General features: G+C 34.4%; 1 protein-coding gene across 3 annotated transcripts in view; it reads left to right on the top strand.

Annotated features, from left to right (window-relative positions):
- TNPO1 (transportin 1) overlaps positions 1 to 14,664 on the top strand; it is a 101,540-nt gene that overhangs the window by 80,877 nt on the left and 5,999 nt on the right. For 2 of the 3 annotated variants that reach the window (XM_053588968.1, XM_053588974.1), the window contains exons 16-24: positions 231 to 338; positions 1,023 to 1,181; positions 1,262 to 1,349; positions 3,811 to 3,909; positions 4,380 to 4,475; positions 7,297 to 7,372; positions 8,243 to 8,342; positions 11,527 to 11,601; positions 12,731 to 12,872. In XM_053588968.1, coding sequence (XP_053444943.1) covers positions 231 to 338; positions 1,023 to 1,181; positions 1,262 to 1,349; positions 3,811 to 3,909; positions 4,380 to 4,475; positions 7,297 to 7,372; positions 8,243 to 8,342; positions 11,527 to 11,601; positions 12,731 to 12,838 — 909 coding nt within the window. In that variant the 3' untranslated portion in view covers positions 12,839 to 12,872. The remainder of the gene's footprint in view (positions 1 to 230; positions 339 to 1,022; positions 1,182 to 1,261; positions 1,350 to 3,810; positions 3,910 to 4,379; positions 4,476 to 7,296; positions 7,373 to 8,242; positions 8,343 to 11,526; positions 11,602 to 12,730; positions 12,873 to 14,664) is intronic. The other variant, XM_053588982.1, reaches the window with a different exon arrangement.

Genomic DNA, 14,664 nt, shown 5'->3' with positions numbered 1-14,664 from the left:
ATGGAGAATGTGATTATTATAGAAATTTTTCTTCTGAGTAACCCTCTCCCGATTGGCAAATTAACAATGAATGGCTTCCAAAGGAGAAGTTTGAAAAAGATAAACCTGCTACTGTAGACTCTCATGCAAGTTCATAAATAACCAGAATCCTGTTGACTGTAGTTTTAAGTATTCATTGTAATTTTATAGCATACCCAGAAAATTTAGCACATGTACTTTATTTTTTCCAGTGCCTATCTTCGGTTGCCACAGCCCTGCAGTCTGGCTTCCTTCCCTACTGTGAACCTGTGTATCAGCGTTGTGTAAATCTAGTACAGAAGACACTTGCACAAGCCATGGTATTTTTTTTTTTTTTTTAGTATCTTTCCCTTCTTATTTCTAACATGGTAACTGCCCTGTATTTTAACTCATACTAACTTTTAGCCTAGGGCCTCCTGAAACTGAAACCTCTGCTCATTGTTTTTGCTGTCAGAAAGTCTTCCCCACTTCCTGCCACACGTGCTGGAATATATTCTTTGATTACCATAACTTGCCATCGCAAATTTCACCTTGAATATTTGCCTGGCAGCTCTTTGAATGAAATCAGATAGTATGCATAGTATACAGTGACATGACATTTTTGCGCACACTTAGGAGGTATGATTGAGAGGTTGTCATCCAGGACCACCCAAGGTCTGGACTACTTCACACGTAAATACTTAAGGAATAACAAAAGACTCATTTCTCAGTAACTAATTCAATAAGTATATTGTGAGTTACATATAATTCTCATGGCATACAGCGTAAAAATTCTAGCATTCCGTACAGAAAATAAGAAAACAAATTTTTCACCAAATTAGAAAGGATCATTTTGTTTTTGAAGTTTTTATTATGTTCCTAATAAAACACCGTGGCCCTAAGGAAAAATTTTTCCTACTGTGGCAATCAATGTGTGAAAACATTAAAAGGTAGGCATAATATGTACAAACTTTCTGTGTAGTTGATTAAAAGCAAACTTTCAAAAACACTGTGTCTGATTTCAGCTGAACAATGCTCAGCCTGATCAATATGAGGCTCCAGATAAAGATTTTATGATAGTGGCTCTTGATTTACTGAGTGGCCTGGCTGAAGGACTTGGAGGCAACATTGAACAACTGGTGGCCCGAAGTAACATCCTAACGTTAATGTATCAGTGCATGCAGGTGAGACTTGTAAGATTAAAATGAATTGGAACCTATTCCTTTGTGTCACATTGGGGTTAATTTCTTCTTATTTCTCGTAGGATAAAATGCCAGAAGTTCGACAGAGTTCTTTTGCCCTATTAGGTGACCTGACAAAAGCTTGCTTTCAGCACGTTAAGCCTTGTATAGGTATGAAAGTTTTCTACTGCTATGAATGTGTCTTTTTACACTTGGTCTTAGCCAAAGGCCTAGAAGCTATATGAACATGGTTTATAAAAGTTATCTTTACATCAGCTGTTTTTTATAATAATATTAAACTGAAATTCCATGGAGTCCCAACTGGTTACAGTGAAATTGCTCTGAAGAGGGCAGTATGAGGGGAGCTCCTATTTCATTGAACTCACCCTCACCATCACTTCAGTAGCTTTTTAGGCTCTCATGTAACTGGAGAAAAGTTTGCATAGAATTACTTTTAGGGTAAAGGACATGCCTTAGTGATTTGTATTTTACTTTTGATTTTGAGTAACCTTTCGTAGTAGAGGTACCCAGAAATAGTAATAATAAGATTTTCTTCTCTATAAAACCAGCATACTTTTTTAGAGATCATAGAAAATGTCCAACAAATGTCACTTTTAAAGTAAATAATGAGATTTATGAGTTGTTTCTGTTTCCATAGCATCCCGTTTACTTTGGCCTTTTGTAAAGATAATAAGGGATCCCTTGAATATTGTAACCCGAATTGCTCTCATGCCTAAGGGGTTAAGTGATTTTACTTTTATCCCTTTCCTTTCCATATCTCAACGTGCTGACACAATTGTGGTTTTTAATATTTCTCTGAGTATTAACCCTTTGGCTACAGAGTGCTTAGAAACGAAACATGCCTGTAGGTGTCGACTGCACCAGACTAACATCTTGTTTGTAAGCATTGTACGGAGTCAGAAGGTTAACTTTTTATTATAAAAAAAAGTTTTTAAAAGGTAAAAAAGTATAACAAGCCCTCTTGTCACCCTCCTTCTGTTTTTATCTATGCATATCTAATCATGTTCCCCACATAATATTAACCATGATCAGACATACAGACCTCAGATGTTTGGAGCAAATCTCAGACATGTAATGCAAACTCTTAATATTTCAATACATAACCTTTTCCTTCTAATTGTATTTTATTGTTAAATTAGGTTTTTTTGTCTTAAAGCATGTCCCACATTTAGATTTTACTGATGGCATCTCTAGTTCCATTTAACATGTTTCTCTGACCTTTATAAGTAGCAGTTTGATATAGAGACTGAAATTTAATAATCAGAATGTTGGCTCAGCACCCGTAGCACAGTGGTTATGGCACCGGCCACATACACTGAGGCTGGTGGGTTCAAATCCCACCCAAGCCAACTAAACAACAATGACAACTGCAACAACAACAAAAAAATACCCCGGCCTTGTGGCAGATGCCTGTAGTCCCAGCTACTTGGGAGGCTGAGGTAAGAGAATCTCTTAAGCCCAAAAGTTTGAGGTTGCTGTGCGCTGTGATGCCATGGCACTCTACCAAGGATGCGGTAGTGAGGCTCTATCTCATAAAAAAAAGAATCAGAATGTTTTATTCGTAAGACTTTAAAAATGGTGTGGACTTTTAAGGAAGTACACAGTATCTAGCTGTCTCTTAATTTTTTATGTTATCAACCAAGGTGATTATTGTCTAGATTAATGGTTCTCAACTAAGGGCAATTTTACCCTCCAGAGAACATTTGCCAATGGTCTGAAGACATTTTAATACTGGGTCAGTGCTAGTATTCCCTGGTGGACAAAGGCACTGATTCTTTCCCTTATTTACCAATTCATTGTAGTTTAGAATTTTTTTCTTTTTTTGGTTGGTTTTCAGTGTGTGTACGTTTTTTTTTGGTTTTTGATTTTTCGATCGCCAGTGTGAACGTGATGCTCAGGTTATACTATTAGAAGTGGGAACTTAATTGGGTTGGCTCCTGAGTCCTTCCTGTTAGGACAGCGTAGTCCAGGGTTTTTTTGTTTGTTTGTTTGTTTTTCTGTCTTAGCTTGTAATGAGGCATTTTCTAACAATCTCATTCCTTTAAGTGGAAAGTGATATTTAGAGAACATAACCTGAGCGCTAGGGTGAAAGTTTCTGCTTTGAAAGCCAAAATCATTTACTTAAAAAAGAAATTATGTGTGTGAGAAACTAGCTTTGAAGAAAATTCTATTTTATCATTTTTTTTGCAGTTTTTTTTTTTTTTTTTTTTGTCTGGGGCTGAGTTTGAACCCATCACCTCCAGCATATGGGGCCAGCACCCTACCCCGTTGAGCCACAGGTGCTGCCCTTATCATGTTTTCTCTTCTTTAAATTTGAATTTCTTTAATCTGATGACAAGATTAACTTTGTTGAATGGTAAATAAAATATATCAAAACTTTTCTACATTATATGAAAGTTAGTGGCCAGGTACTGTCTCCTTCAGTTTCTTAAATATTTTTAAATATAGTTGCCCATCTTTTCACCATTTCTATAGTTGATAACGGCAATGATTTTTAATGGTGAAACTTGCTATTTGTTGCCTTGGTTTCAGTTTTTGCCTAGTAGATTTCCTTTCAAGTACAGTACACTGTTACTGAAAGTTATATAGTTTTAAAAAATTTTTTTTCTAGCTGATTTCATGCCAATCTTGGGAACGAACCTAAATCCAGAGTTCATTTCAGTCTGCAACAATGCCACATGGGCAATTGGAGAAATCTCTATTCAAATGGGTAAGATTTGTTTTTTCCTTCTTTAAACGGTTTTCAGTCTGGTGCTGTGGCTCATTGCTGTAATCCTAGCACTCTGGAAGGCCAACGCAGGTAGATTGCTTGAGCCCAGGAAATCAAAAACAGCCTGAGCTAGACCAAGACCAAGACCCTGTCTCTACTAAAAATAGAAAAACTAGCCAGGCCTGGTGGCTCATCCCTATAGTCCTACCTACTCGGGTAGCTGAGGCAAGGGGGATCACTCGAGCCTAAGAGTTTGAGGTTGCTGTGAGCTATGAAGCAACAGCGCTCTACCCAGGGCATAAATAAGTCTAAGTTTTCAAGTGCCTTGATATTTTCGTAATTGTTTTATTTAAGTGATTTTTATGTCTACATATCACATGTCATAGTTATTAAGGGAAACAAAATATTTTACAGTGATATTTTAACATCCAATTTTTTCTTTCTTGTTTTTTCTTTTTGGGATGATCTAGGTATAGAGATGCAGCCTTATATTCCTATGGTGTTGCACCAGCTTGTAGAAATCATTAACAGACCCAACACACCAAAGACGTTGTTAGAGAATACAGGTACCATATGACTGAACTGTTTCAGTGAAGGGAAAATTAATTGCCTTTTAACTTTAAGATGCGTAGAGAAACCAAAGCAAAGCTGGCTTTAAAAACTCAGCTTATTTAACAGCTATTTTAGATTCTCAGAAATGTACTATTTTAGTTATATCCCATTTTCAATAACTTTGGAAAAATACTTTTCTCTCCCATTTCAGTGTTTTAATACTTCTTAAAATGGATCCCAGCTAACTATTGAACCATATGAATTTTACTTTTAAAGTAATTTGGAGACTAACGGGAAGCTGGGAAAGCGCAATTTTTTTTCTTCAATCTTTAAAATGTGTTCTAAAATAGATTGCAGTTTAGTGGCTAATTGGTTAACAATGGCATATGTATTTTGTATTTCATACATTTTTCTTCAAATTAGGGACTTAAGCAGTACCTTATGGAATTTTTAATTAGGCTTGTTTCTCTTTTGCATTTATAGAAAGCATGTTTATATTAAAGAGTACCTTCCATACTATAGAACACATTCAAAGGTGATTGGGTTCTTTTGTTTCCACTCTCCCTGATTATTGCTAATAATAATGAAAGATTAAAATTTTGTTTTCATTCAGGTACATCCCTTTCTTTATATACCAAGATAATTCAAATACCTTATTTATAGTAAATGAGGATCTTACCAGAATACTAGACAAAGATTATAATAAGATTTTCCAAATAAAGTTTCTTTTCAAAGGTATTTTAATTTGGTATCTTTTAAATTATAGAAAGTTTACTTATTTTATTACAATGCATTTAAAATTGATGAAGTTTATTGGTATGGAAGGAAATCTTTTAATTTTATAAAACAGTTATGTGGCTGTTTGGCTGTATGGGTACTGTTTATTTCACAAAGTGAATTAAATTTTCTTGCTGAAAAGTACAAAAACCTATGTATAGGGTGGTTATGAAATCTTGTAAGGTTTTTATCTCTTCACAGTGCAGTACCTATACATGACATTCAGATTTTGAAACACTTGCCATTATAAAATTATTGTCGAACCTAAAGAAACTCCTGTTTATTTTTAAATGAATGCATAACTGCAAATAAATGTTGAGTGTAATGTATATTAAAGTTTCTTGTGGGATATCATCTGGTGATACAGTTCTTTTTAACAAATTGGCTTTATTCGATTATATTCTACATACAGTTATTGCCTAAGCAAATAATAACAATAATTGGTAATGCCCTATAAGTCAATGGAGTGAATTGGTACCATTAAGAGAAACACTTGGAATTCATTAGATTACTCTTAACACAAGTGTCTGCATATAAATTATTATTTTCTTTCTCACCCAAAAGAATGGGTTTTCTTAATAAAATCAAGGTCAGTAGCTAATGGTCTCAAATTTAGCAACTTAATTGTCATTATCTCAGTAGTTCGTAAAGCCAATTCCTTACTATGCTGTTACTTGCTTTTTTTTTTTCCAATTAGTATATCCTACACTGAACTTTTTCAATGGACCATCATCTGCTTTATCGCATGTTTCATTGGATTGTTCATACTTGCCTGTTTAATGAGAATGTTGCATAGTTTGTGTCTTTTGAACATAGAGGTTTTCTTTCTCTTGCTTCATATGAATCTGCTGGATTTTAGTATTATCTGTGTAGTTTGCTTTAAGTAATCCTTAAACATTTTTCTTTACCCCCACCCTTTTTTTATGAAAGGTTAACCTGTAAGTTTTTGAGAGAACACCATTAAAGCACCTCATGGTTTGTTTTCTGTTTGTATTTTTTCCCGTTGTGTATAAATGTATTTATATGTGTGTACCTTTGAATTGCAGTATGCAATTCTGAGTTGCACTTGTTTTATTTAGTTCATTGTAAACTTCATGAATTTAGATGGTGAATATGTTTGCCCACTTCAAAATTTAAAAAAATACCTAGTGTGTTACCAATGTAATGTGTTACATCTATTTTGTGCTATACCTTTTATAGCAAAGATGTAATATTTAGTTTTTCCTATAGTCCACATATGACATATTGTTGCAGTGGACTACCTAAATTTCCTTTATTATTGTAGAACTTCATGTGAAATATTGTTTGAAGTTAGTAGACTGCTAACCAAGTTATCAGTGGTTCGTCAGACTGAGATTGACTTCAGGGCATAGCAATTTTCTAATTCATTCAGTGGGTACCATGCCACTTAAAACCTGACAGCTGATTTTGACATCAAGCAACAACTACTCTACTTGTTTGTTTGGGAAATATTAACCAAGATATATATATATACACACACACACACCAAAATTTGGATTAAATCCTCTAATTTCCAAAGACTGGACATCTTTGAATTCTTATGGAGAAAGATGTAGGGAAATGAGAAATTTTTACTCTACAGAAATATGTTTTAGTATTCAGAAATGTAGTCAGATTTATTGATAATTCTTGGGGGGGTGAAATAGATTTCATTATTCTGAAATTTTGGCTTTGAATGAAGATTTTCTAAATCTATTCACTTAATCGCTCATCTTATTAACAGAATGATATTCTGACACTAGGTTGAGTGAGAAAAGCAGTTTATCATGGTTTTTGGTGTTCTCTCAATCTTAAAGTTTTTTTAATTCCTTTTGTTTTCTTTTTCCAAGAGTATGCCATATATGTTGCTGCCCCTTATTTTAGGGGGTGGTAATAAACAGCACTGGTGAAATCTTATGTTTATTATCATACACAAATTCTGTTGGTTTCTGTTTCTGAGTTATTTGTTGTTTTTTCTTTATTTTTTCTCCTTCCCCCTCATTTGCTCATGTCTTGGTTGGCGTTTGGTGGTGTATAACCGTGATTGCGTTACCTTAGCAATAACAATTGGTCGTCTTGGTTACGTTTGTCCTCAAGAGGTGGCCCCCATGCTACAGCAGTTTATAAGACCCTGGTGTGTATTATTCAATCTTTTTTTTTAATTCATTTTTCTTCACTCTTTCTTTCTCTATCTCACTTTTAGATATATTTTCAGTTGGTTACAAAAATCACAATCCTTAATCATTGCCAACCATGTGACTAATCTTGTCCTATCAGGTTTGTGAGGTTTTTCAATGGCATTGTCATGTATATTTATTTTATGTTGTGGCTAACGACTAATTGATGCATGGGATAAGATTGTCACATGCTTGCTGTGTTTAAAAGCTTGATTATACATGAAAAGCATTTAAATATCCACCCGAAAAATAAAAGTGCATGCAAATTCTATAAATTTAGGTTTTGCATTACGTTTCTTTTTTAGAATTAATTTGGAAACTTGGATTGCATTAAGAAATATATGTTTAAATTTCTTATGTATAAAAAACTTGCTTGTTAATGTAAAAGTTAAACATCTACACCATAAGTCTTATAGTAATAGTTTATATTGTGGCAGTACATCCTATGTTCTGCTTTCAATTGACATCATTTTTAGTAGTGTTTAATGGAATACAGGTCAAAGTGATATAATTTTAAAAGTTAATTTGGTAACTTACTCTTTTTGGCTGAAGTTCATTAATAGTTTAAATGGGAGGTTCAAATCAGTTGTCTATTTTATAGATGCAATTTATTAAGAAAATGGATTTCACCATTTCCACCATATTGAGAGTAAATGGGCCCAGCATATATACAAAGTATGGGAAACCGAAACTTAAGCTTTCTAAAATCTCTTCTAATATAACCATTATATATATCTTCATGCTTATTCCATTAAATACTGTCCATTGGTATTGTAATTGAACCTGTTTTTTTCCTAAATACTAAACTTAACTCTGTAATTCAATAGGTGCACCTCTCTGAGAAACATAAGAGACAATGAGGAAAAAGATTCCGCATTCCGTGGGATTTGTACCATGATCAGTGTGAATCCCAGTGGTGTAATTCAAGTAAGATTTCACATGGATTTGTTGGACTTTTAGTATTTTGAATAATAAAATTTTAACAGGAGAAATATTTTAAGACTTAATCATAAAAAATTCAGTATCTTAAAATGATACCCTTTTTTTACTTCTTAAATCTTTTTTGTCATTAAATAGTAATGACTGACTGGGAGGGTAAGATTATACTTTTTTGTTTTTGTTTTTTCCTTTTAATTTTTGAGACAGAGTCTCACTCTTGTTGGCCTGGGCAAAGTGCCACAACATCAGAGCTCACAGCAACCTCAAATTCTTGGGCTCAGATGACCCTTTTGCCGCAGCCTCCCAAATAACTGGGACTACAGGCACCTGCCATAATGCCCAGCTACTTTTTTTGTATTTTTTTTTTTTTTATAGTAGAGACAGGGTCTTGCTGTAACTCAGGCTGGTCTAGAACTCCTGAGCTCCAGTGAGCCACCCACCTCTGCCTCCGAGCCACTGTACCCAATGAAAGGTTATATTCTTGTCTTGAATTAGTCTAGGCTTCTTTCATCCACATTCAGACATCATTTATTTACTTTGTACATACTCATCCATCGATATCAATTTGCTGAGTTTGAGGATGTCTACACTTAAGAGAGTAACCCAATAGTAGGATACTATCTCTGTTACTTAGATTCAAGTTTAAAACTAATAAAATACAAACCAGCCATTGTATCTGGTTTAATTTTGAGAGCTTATGACTTACTCATATTTTGTTTTCTAAGTTCATATTTTTATATATTTTAAATACTTGGCAGTAACATTAAACATGATTCCAGTCAGAGCTCCTAATCCAACTAAAACGTTAAGTTGAAGAGGGAAGTGTGAAACTAAATTTTGGTTTCTGGGGATGTGCAGTTGAGAAATAGAGCTGCAAAGAAATGATTTTATAGCAATAACTTTCTTACCTTTATTTTCAAGAAAATAAAAACCTTTCTCTTCTAAGAGAAAAGTGCTTTGAATATTTAAATAGACCTTTTAATATTTTATTTTATGGTTTTTGTTAACTCCATTTCAGAAACATGAATTATCAGCTTATAAAATTCAAATTGATATAGATGATAGACATTAAAAACATAAATTAGAACTAGAAGCATCTTGACTAATTTCACATTTGTAAAGGTTAATAAGTAACTGTAAGAACAAACCAGTGGTACCTTAAGAGAAGGTCTCTAATTGCAAAAAAGTTTTTTTTTTTTTCAATACCTACAGATTCAAGTGTCACATCAAATGTGTTTTAGGAGTATCTGATATGACGTATACCATATTTTTAAAAAGCATATTCGCACCAGAACTTTGATTTTTTTTTCTTTTTGAATAGGCATTTTAAGATAATAACAGTACATATGTGATAATAAATCACTGCCAACTTAAGAGTTAATAACATTTCTGCCTTTTAACTTTTATTCACAGGCTTTATTTGGATATGGTTTAAAAGAAAATGTCTTGGCCAGGCACAATGGCTCACACCTGTAATCCTAGCACTCTGGGAGGCTGAGGCAGGTGGATTGCTTGAGCTCAGGAGTTTAAGACCAGCCTGAGCAAAAGAAAGACCCTTTCTCTACTAAAAATAGAAAAACTAGGCAGGTGTTGTGGCGGGAACCTGTAGTCCCAGGTACTTGGGAGGCTGAGGCAAGCCCATCATTTGAGCCCAGGACTTTGAGGTTGCTGGGAGCTATGACACCAGGGCACTCTTAGCCTGGAGCAACAGAGTGAGACTCTGTCTTGGGGGGAAAAAAAAGTGGCTCGGAGTTTGTAGCACAGTGGTTACGGCACCAGCCACATACACCAACCGTGGCGAGTTCAAACCTGGCCCAGGCCAGCTAAACAGCTGCAACAAAAAACTAGCCAGGTGTTGTGGTGGGTGTCCTTAGCCGCAGTTACTTGGGAGGCGGAGGCAAGATCATCTCTTAAGCCAAGCACTCTACTGAGGGTGACATAGTGAGACTCTGTCTCAAAAAAAAAAAAAAAAGACAGTGTCACAAGTTTTTGTTTGTTTGTTTTTGAGGCAGAGTTTCACTGTGTTGCCCTCAGTAGAGTGCTGTGTGCTGTGACATCACAGCTCACAGCAACCTCCAACTCTTGGGCGTAAGCCTTGCCACAGGTGCTTTGCCACAGCTCCCGGCTATTTTTTGTTGTTGTTGTAGTTGTCATTGTTATTTAGCAGTCCTAGACTGGGTTTGAACCCACCAGCTCAGTATATGTGGCTGGCACCCTAACTGCATTGAGTCACAACTTTCGTCTTTTAAATTTAAATTTTAATTATATACTCTGGGTATGGAAGATAAGAGGAATCTTTTTTGTTTTTTAAGAGATGTAGCCTTGAACTTTCTGGGTTCAAGCAGTCTTATTGCATCAGTCACTGCCACGCCCAGACGATGTTTGTTTTGTCTTGCTTTGTTTTGTTTTTAATTTTTTACGGAGTCAGGATCTTGCCACATTGTCCCGTGATCCTCTACCTCAGCCTCTCAAAATGCTAGGATTACAGCCATGAGCCACTTACCCAGCCTGGAATCATAATTTGAATGAACAATGAACTTTAAGCACATTTTATTTGCTTCAATAATTTTTTTTTACATTTACTTTAATGTTAGTAAATTTTTTGAAACTAATGGAGTTCTCTGAACTTAATAATAAAATGTAAAGTAGTTAACATGTCAGAACATCAGCAGTATGTTGAATGTTATGTGTTATTTATCCTATTTTTGTTTAGATAACCTGATTAATCTTAAGTAATTGAGAGTTAGGTTCTTTGCTCTTGTTTGGACTTGGTGTTTATATAATTGATTTTTCTTTTAACTTTGGTCATTTCACTTAAGTTTCTATCTGAAGATGAGTCTTGAAATTTAGATCTATTAATTTCTATATTTCAAATAAAGCTTATTTGATAAGTTATTCTAGGCTAGTCATTAGAGTAAGGTTTTGAATCTGACTTTTCTTTAATCAAGTAAGTGAACATTTTGATGTTTTCAGTCTAGTACTGTTTGCTGGACAGGAGTTTGTTTTGATGTGTGATATAAAATACAACAACATTAGATTCCAATACAAAATGGAGTCTAGGGTTTTTTTATGTTTTCTCTTTTTTAGTTACAAATTTTGAGGTTTACATGTATCATTTGCTGAGTTTAACAAATGTTTCATTCATCTAAGATATATTTCTTTCTTATTACAGGATTTTATATTTTTTTGTGATGCTGTTGCATCATGGATTAACCCAAAAGATGATCTCAGAGACATGTTCTGTAAGGTAACTAATAAGTCTTTATGATGTATCATCTTGAGACTATTAAAGTCATAGTTGAAAAGTTTAAACTATTTTTACCTTTTATATGAAAGTTCCGTTATTCAAATAAATATTGGTAGATCATATATAACCTTTTTTCTTCGTAACAAAGTTGACTTGTTAAGATATAGCAGTAGAGGTTCAGCGCCCGTAGCTCAGTGAGTAGGCTGCTAGCACATACACCAAGGCTGGCAGGTTTGAGCTCAGCCCAGGCCTACAAAACAACCATGACAACTGCAACCAAAAAATAGTTGGGCATTGTGGTGAACGCCTGTGGTTCCAGCTACTTGGGAGGCTGAGGCAAGAGAATCACATAAGCCCAAGAGTTTGGGGCTGCTATGAACTGTGATGGTACAGCACTCTACTGAGGGTTACATAGTGAGACTCTATCGTAAATAAATAAATAAATATATATATAGCAGTAGAACATGCAGTTTGAAAATATTTTCTTAATAGTACCACAAACTCATGTGTGATCCCATTGTTTGACTCATGGAAAATAGTATATGTTTTTTCAAGGTGGATAATTGAGATTTGGGTTGGACTATGATCTGAAACTATTGAACAGAGTATAAATCTAGGTGGCCTCCACAGGGATTAAGCCTGTATTGTGTTCTTTGCTTTGTTAGTATACCCTTTTGATTAGCTCTAGTCAGCACTCAGCTGTAACAGAATAAAAAATAAAATGCAGTTGTGTATTTGAATTACAAATATTAAAATTAATGAACTACAGCTGAAGCCAGGAACCCAAAGCTTGTATACTTACAGTTCAAAGTAGACAAAATATGTCAAAAACTTAATTCATTGCATGAATTCTGTACTTTCTTGTTATTCATTAGTATGATGCCAGAGATTGCCTAGATTATATCTGTTACTGGGACACTTGATGAATCCTATGAAGCATATGTTATGAAGTACTTTTAGGCAAGTTATGGAATAGTGTAGAATCTTACAAAGGTTGAGAATTAACTATTTTGAAAAGGATATAATTTTGAAATAATAAAATCAATAGTGTTGAATTTCAGAAGCTACATAGAACTGAGGTTTTTCTCTTTCAGTATTGATAAATTTATTGGCTTTTCACTCTTTGCAGATCCTTCATGGATTTAAAAATCAAGTTGGGGATGAAAATTGGCGGCGTTTCTCTGACCAGTTTCCTCTTCCCTTAAAAGAGCGTCTTGCAGCTTTTTACGGTGTTTAATCTAATACACTTAAGCTGCAGTCCCAAAATTAGGGTAAGTTATAAGAAGTTTAGAAATTTCTGGATAAAGAAAATTTGGTTAACACTGTAATCTCAAACTTCTGAATAGAATTAAAAGCTATTTGTTTTAAATGGGAATTGAATAAAACATAGTCTTATACTATGCTATATTGGACTTTTAAATTACCTAAGAGAAGGCTAGAAAATTTTTTTTAAAGAACCAAGCCGAAATAAAATGAATGGTTCTACTTGGAAGTATGAATTTATAGTCTCTAGTATAAGAACTTTCTATATTATGAGCTTTAGGGAAAACACAAGTAGAATTGAAGCTGGGTTTTGACTCAGTATTTTCCAGTATATTTTGTGGAGCACCTACCATGTGCCCAGCACTGTGTTAATGAGTAATTAATTGAAGATTCTTTTTTGATTTGGGGTATTAGAAGCCTGTATTCCTATTTGGACTCTCATTCCTTGAGGTTTTCTTTACTTAAATGGAGCTAACAAATCTGGCCTCTTTGCTTCAGTTTCCTTATTGAGTTATGTTGAAGATTAAGTGCCGTACTTTATGTAAAGTCAGACGCAGTATTGCACACCTATGGTCCTAACTACTCAGGAGGCTGAGGAGGGAGGGTCATTTGAGGAGAGGAGTTTGAGATCAGCATGGGCCACATAGCAAGATTCCATCTCAAAAGAAAAAAGGAATACTGTGTGATGCCAGATTTAGTATATCGCCCAGAATACTAAGTTGCTTCAGTAAATGTTAAGAACATGGGCCAGTTCTTAATAGATTTTGACATTTTTCTTTAGGTTTTGAATATTAATTGGGACATACTCGATGAAAGCCAGAGGATGTGCTGAATGTGTACACTGAGCTAGATCTTAAATCTAGAAAGATTTCACCATCTAATTTATCTAAACGAGAAGGCAGTGAAAACTGGATTTGCAGCCTCTGGAATGTCTCAGCCCTTCGTGTGTGTTCTCCCACTTGGATCTTGAGTCCTCAGAGCTGTTTTCGGGCTTCAGCATTTTACAAAAGTGCTGGATTCAGTTTATGTTGAATTATGAGAATGTAGTAGAGAAGGATGACTTTTAGCTTCAGGGATTCAATAGTGAGCTCCTAATAAGTCTTTAGTATTTTCAGTCTTATTATCTCTGTGGTCTCAGTCACCAATTATGAACTGTTTTAAGATGTGAAATAATTGTCAGTTGTCTAATTAGAAATAATATGAATCAATACCTTTTATTCCTACCATTTTATACTCCCCTTGTCTTGGGCAAGAGGAAAAGGGCTGCTTGTACTTTTCCGCAGATGGACTAATCATTCTCTGTGAATTCACATGAACATTCATAAATGTCCAAAGTTTGACATGAGTGGGTAGTAAAGTTTTATTGAAGAAGGACCACTATCAAGTTTAAATCTAGTAATCTTACCTTATTTCTTATCTCCTTTATATCATTAAAATTGTATTGTTGAAAAAAGTTCCAAGTGGCCTAAGAATAGAGAAGTGACCAAATGAAATAGGGTTAGAATAATAACTAATGAAGAACATCAAGAAAGCAGGTATTAAATTTTACTTTTTGATATTTATTTACCCTACTATAGTAATGAACACTTCCAGTGCCTCCTAGGCTACAACATCAGAAAATGAAAAATAACCAATTGCTTATTTTTTATTAGATGTTTGTTTGCTTAATATTGGAAATACTAGGGTAAAGGGTATTTTAATTCTCATTAAGAGAAGTGATTATCCTAGAGAAAGTGCTATTTAATTTTGAAGAAAATAAGGCAGCATATTATATAAGAAATGACCCAGTTTTTACTGGGT

The sequence above is a fragment of the Nycticebus coucang genome, chromosome 1 (genome assembly GCF_027406575.1).
Source record: "Nycticebus coucang isolate mNycCou1 chromosome 1, mNycCou1.pri, whole genome shotgun sequence".
Taxonomy (NCBI): Eukaryota; Metazoa; Chordata; class Mammalia; order Primates; family Lorisidae; genus Nycticebus; species Nycticebus coucang.
This window is presented reverse-complemented; position numbering and strand designations above follow the sequence as displayed.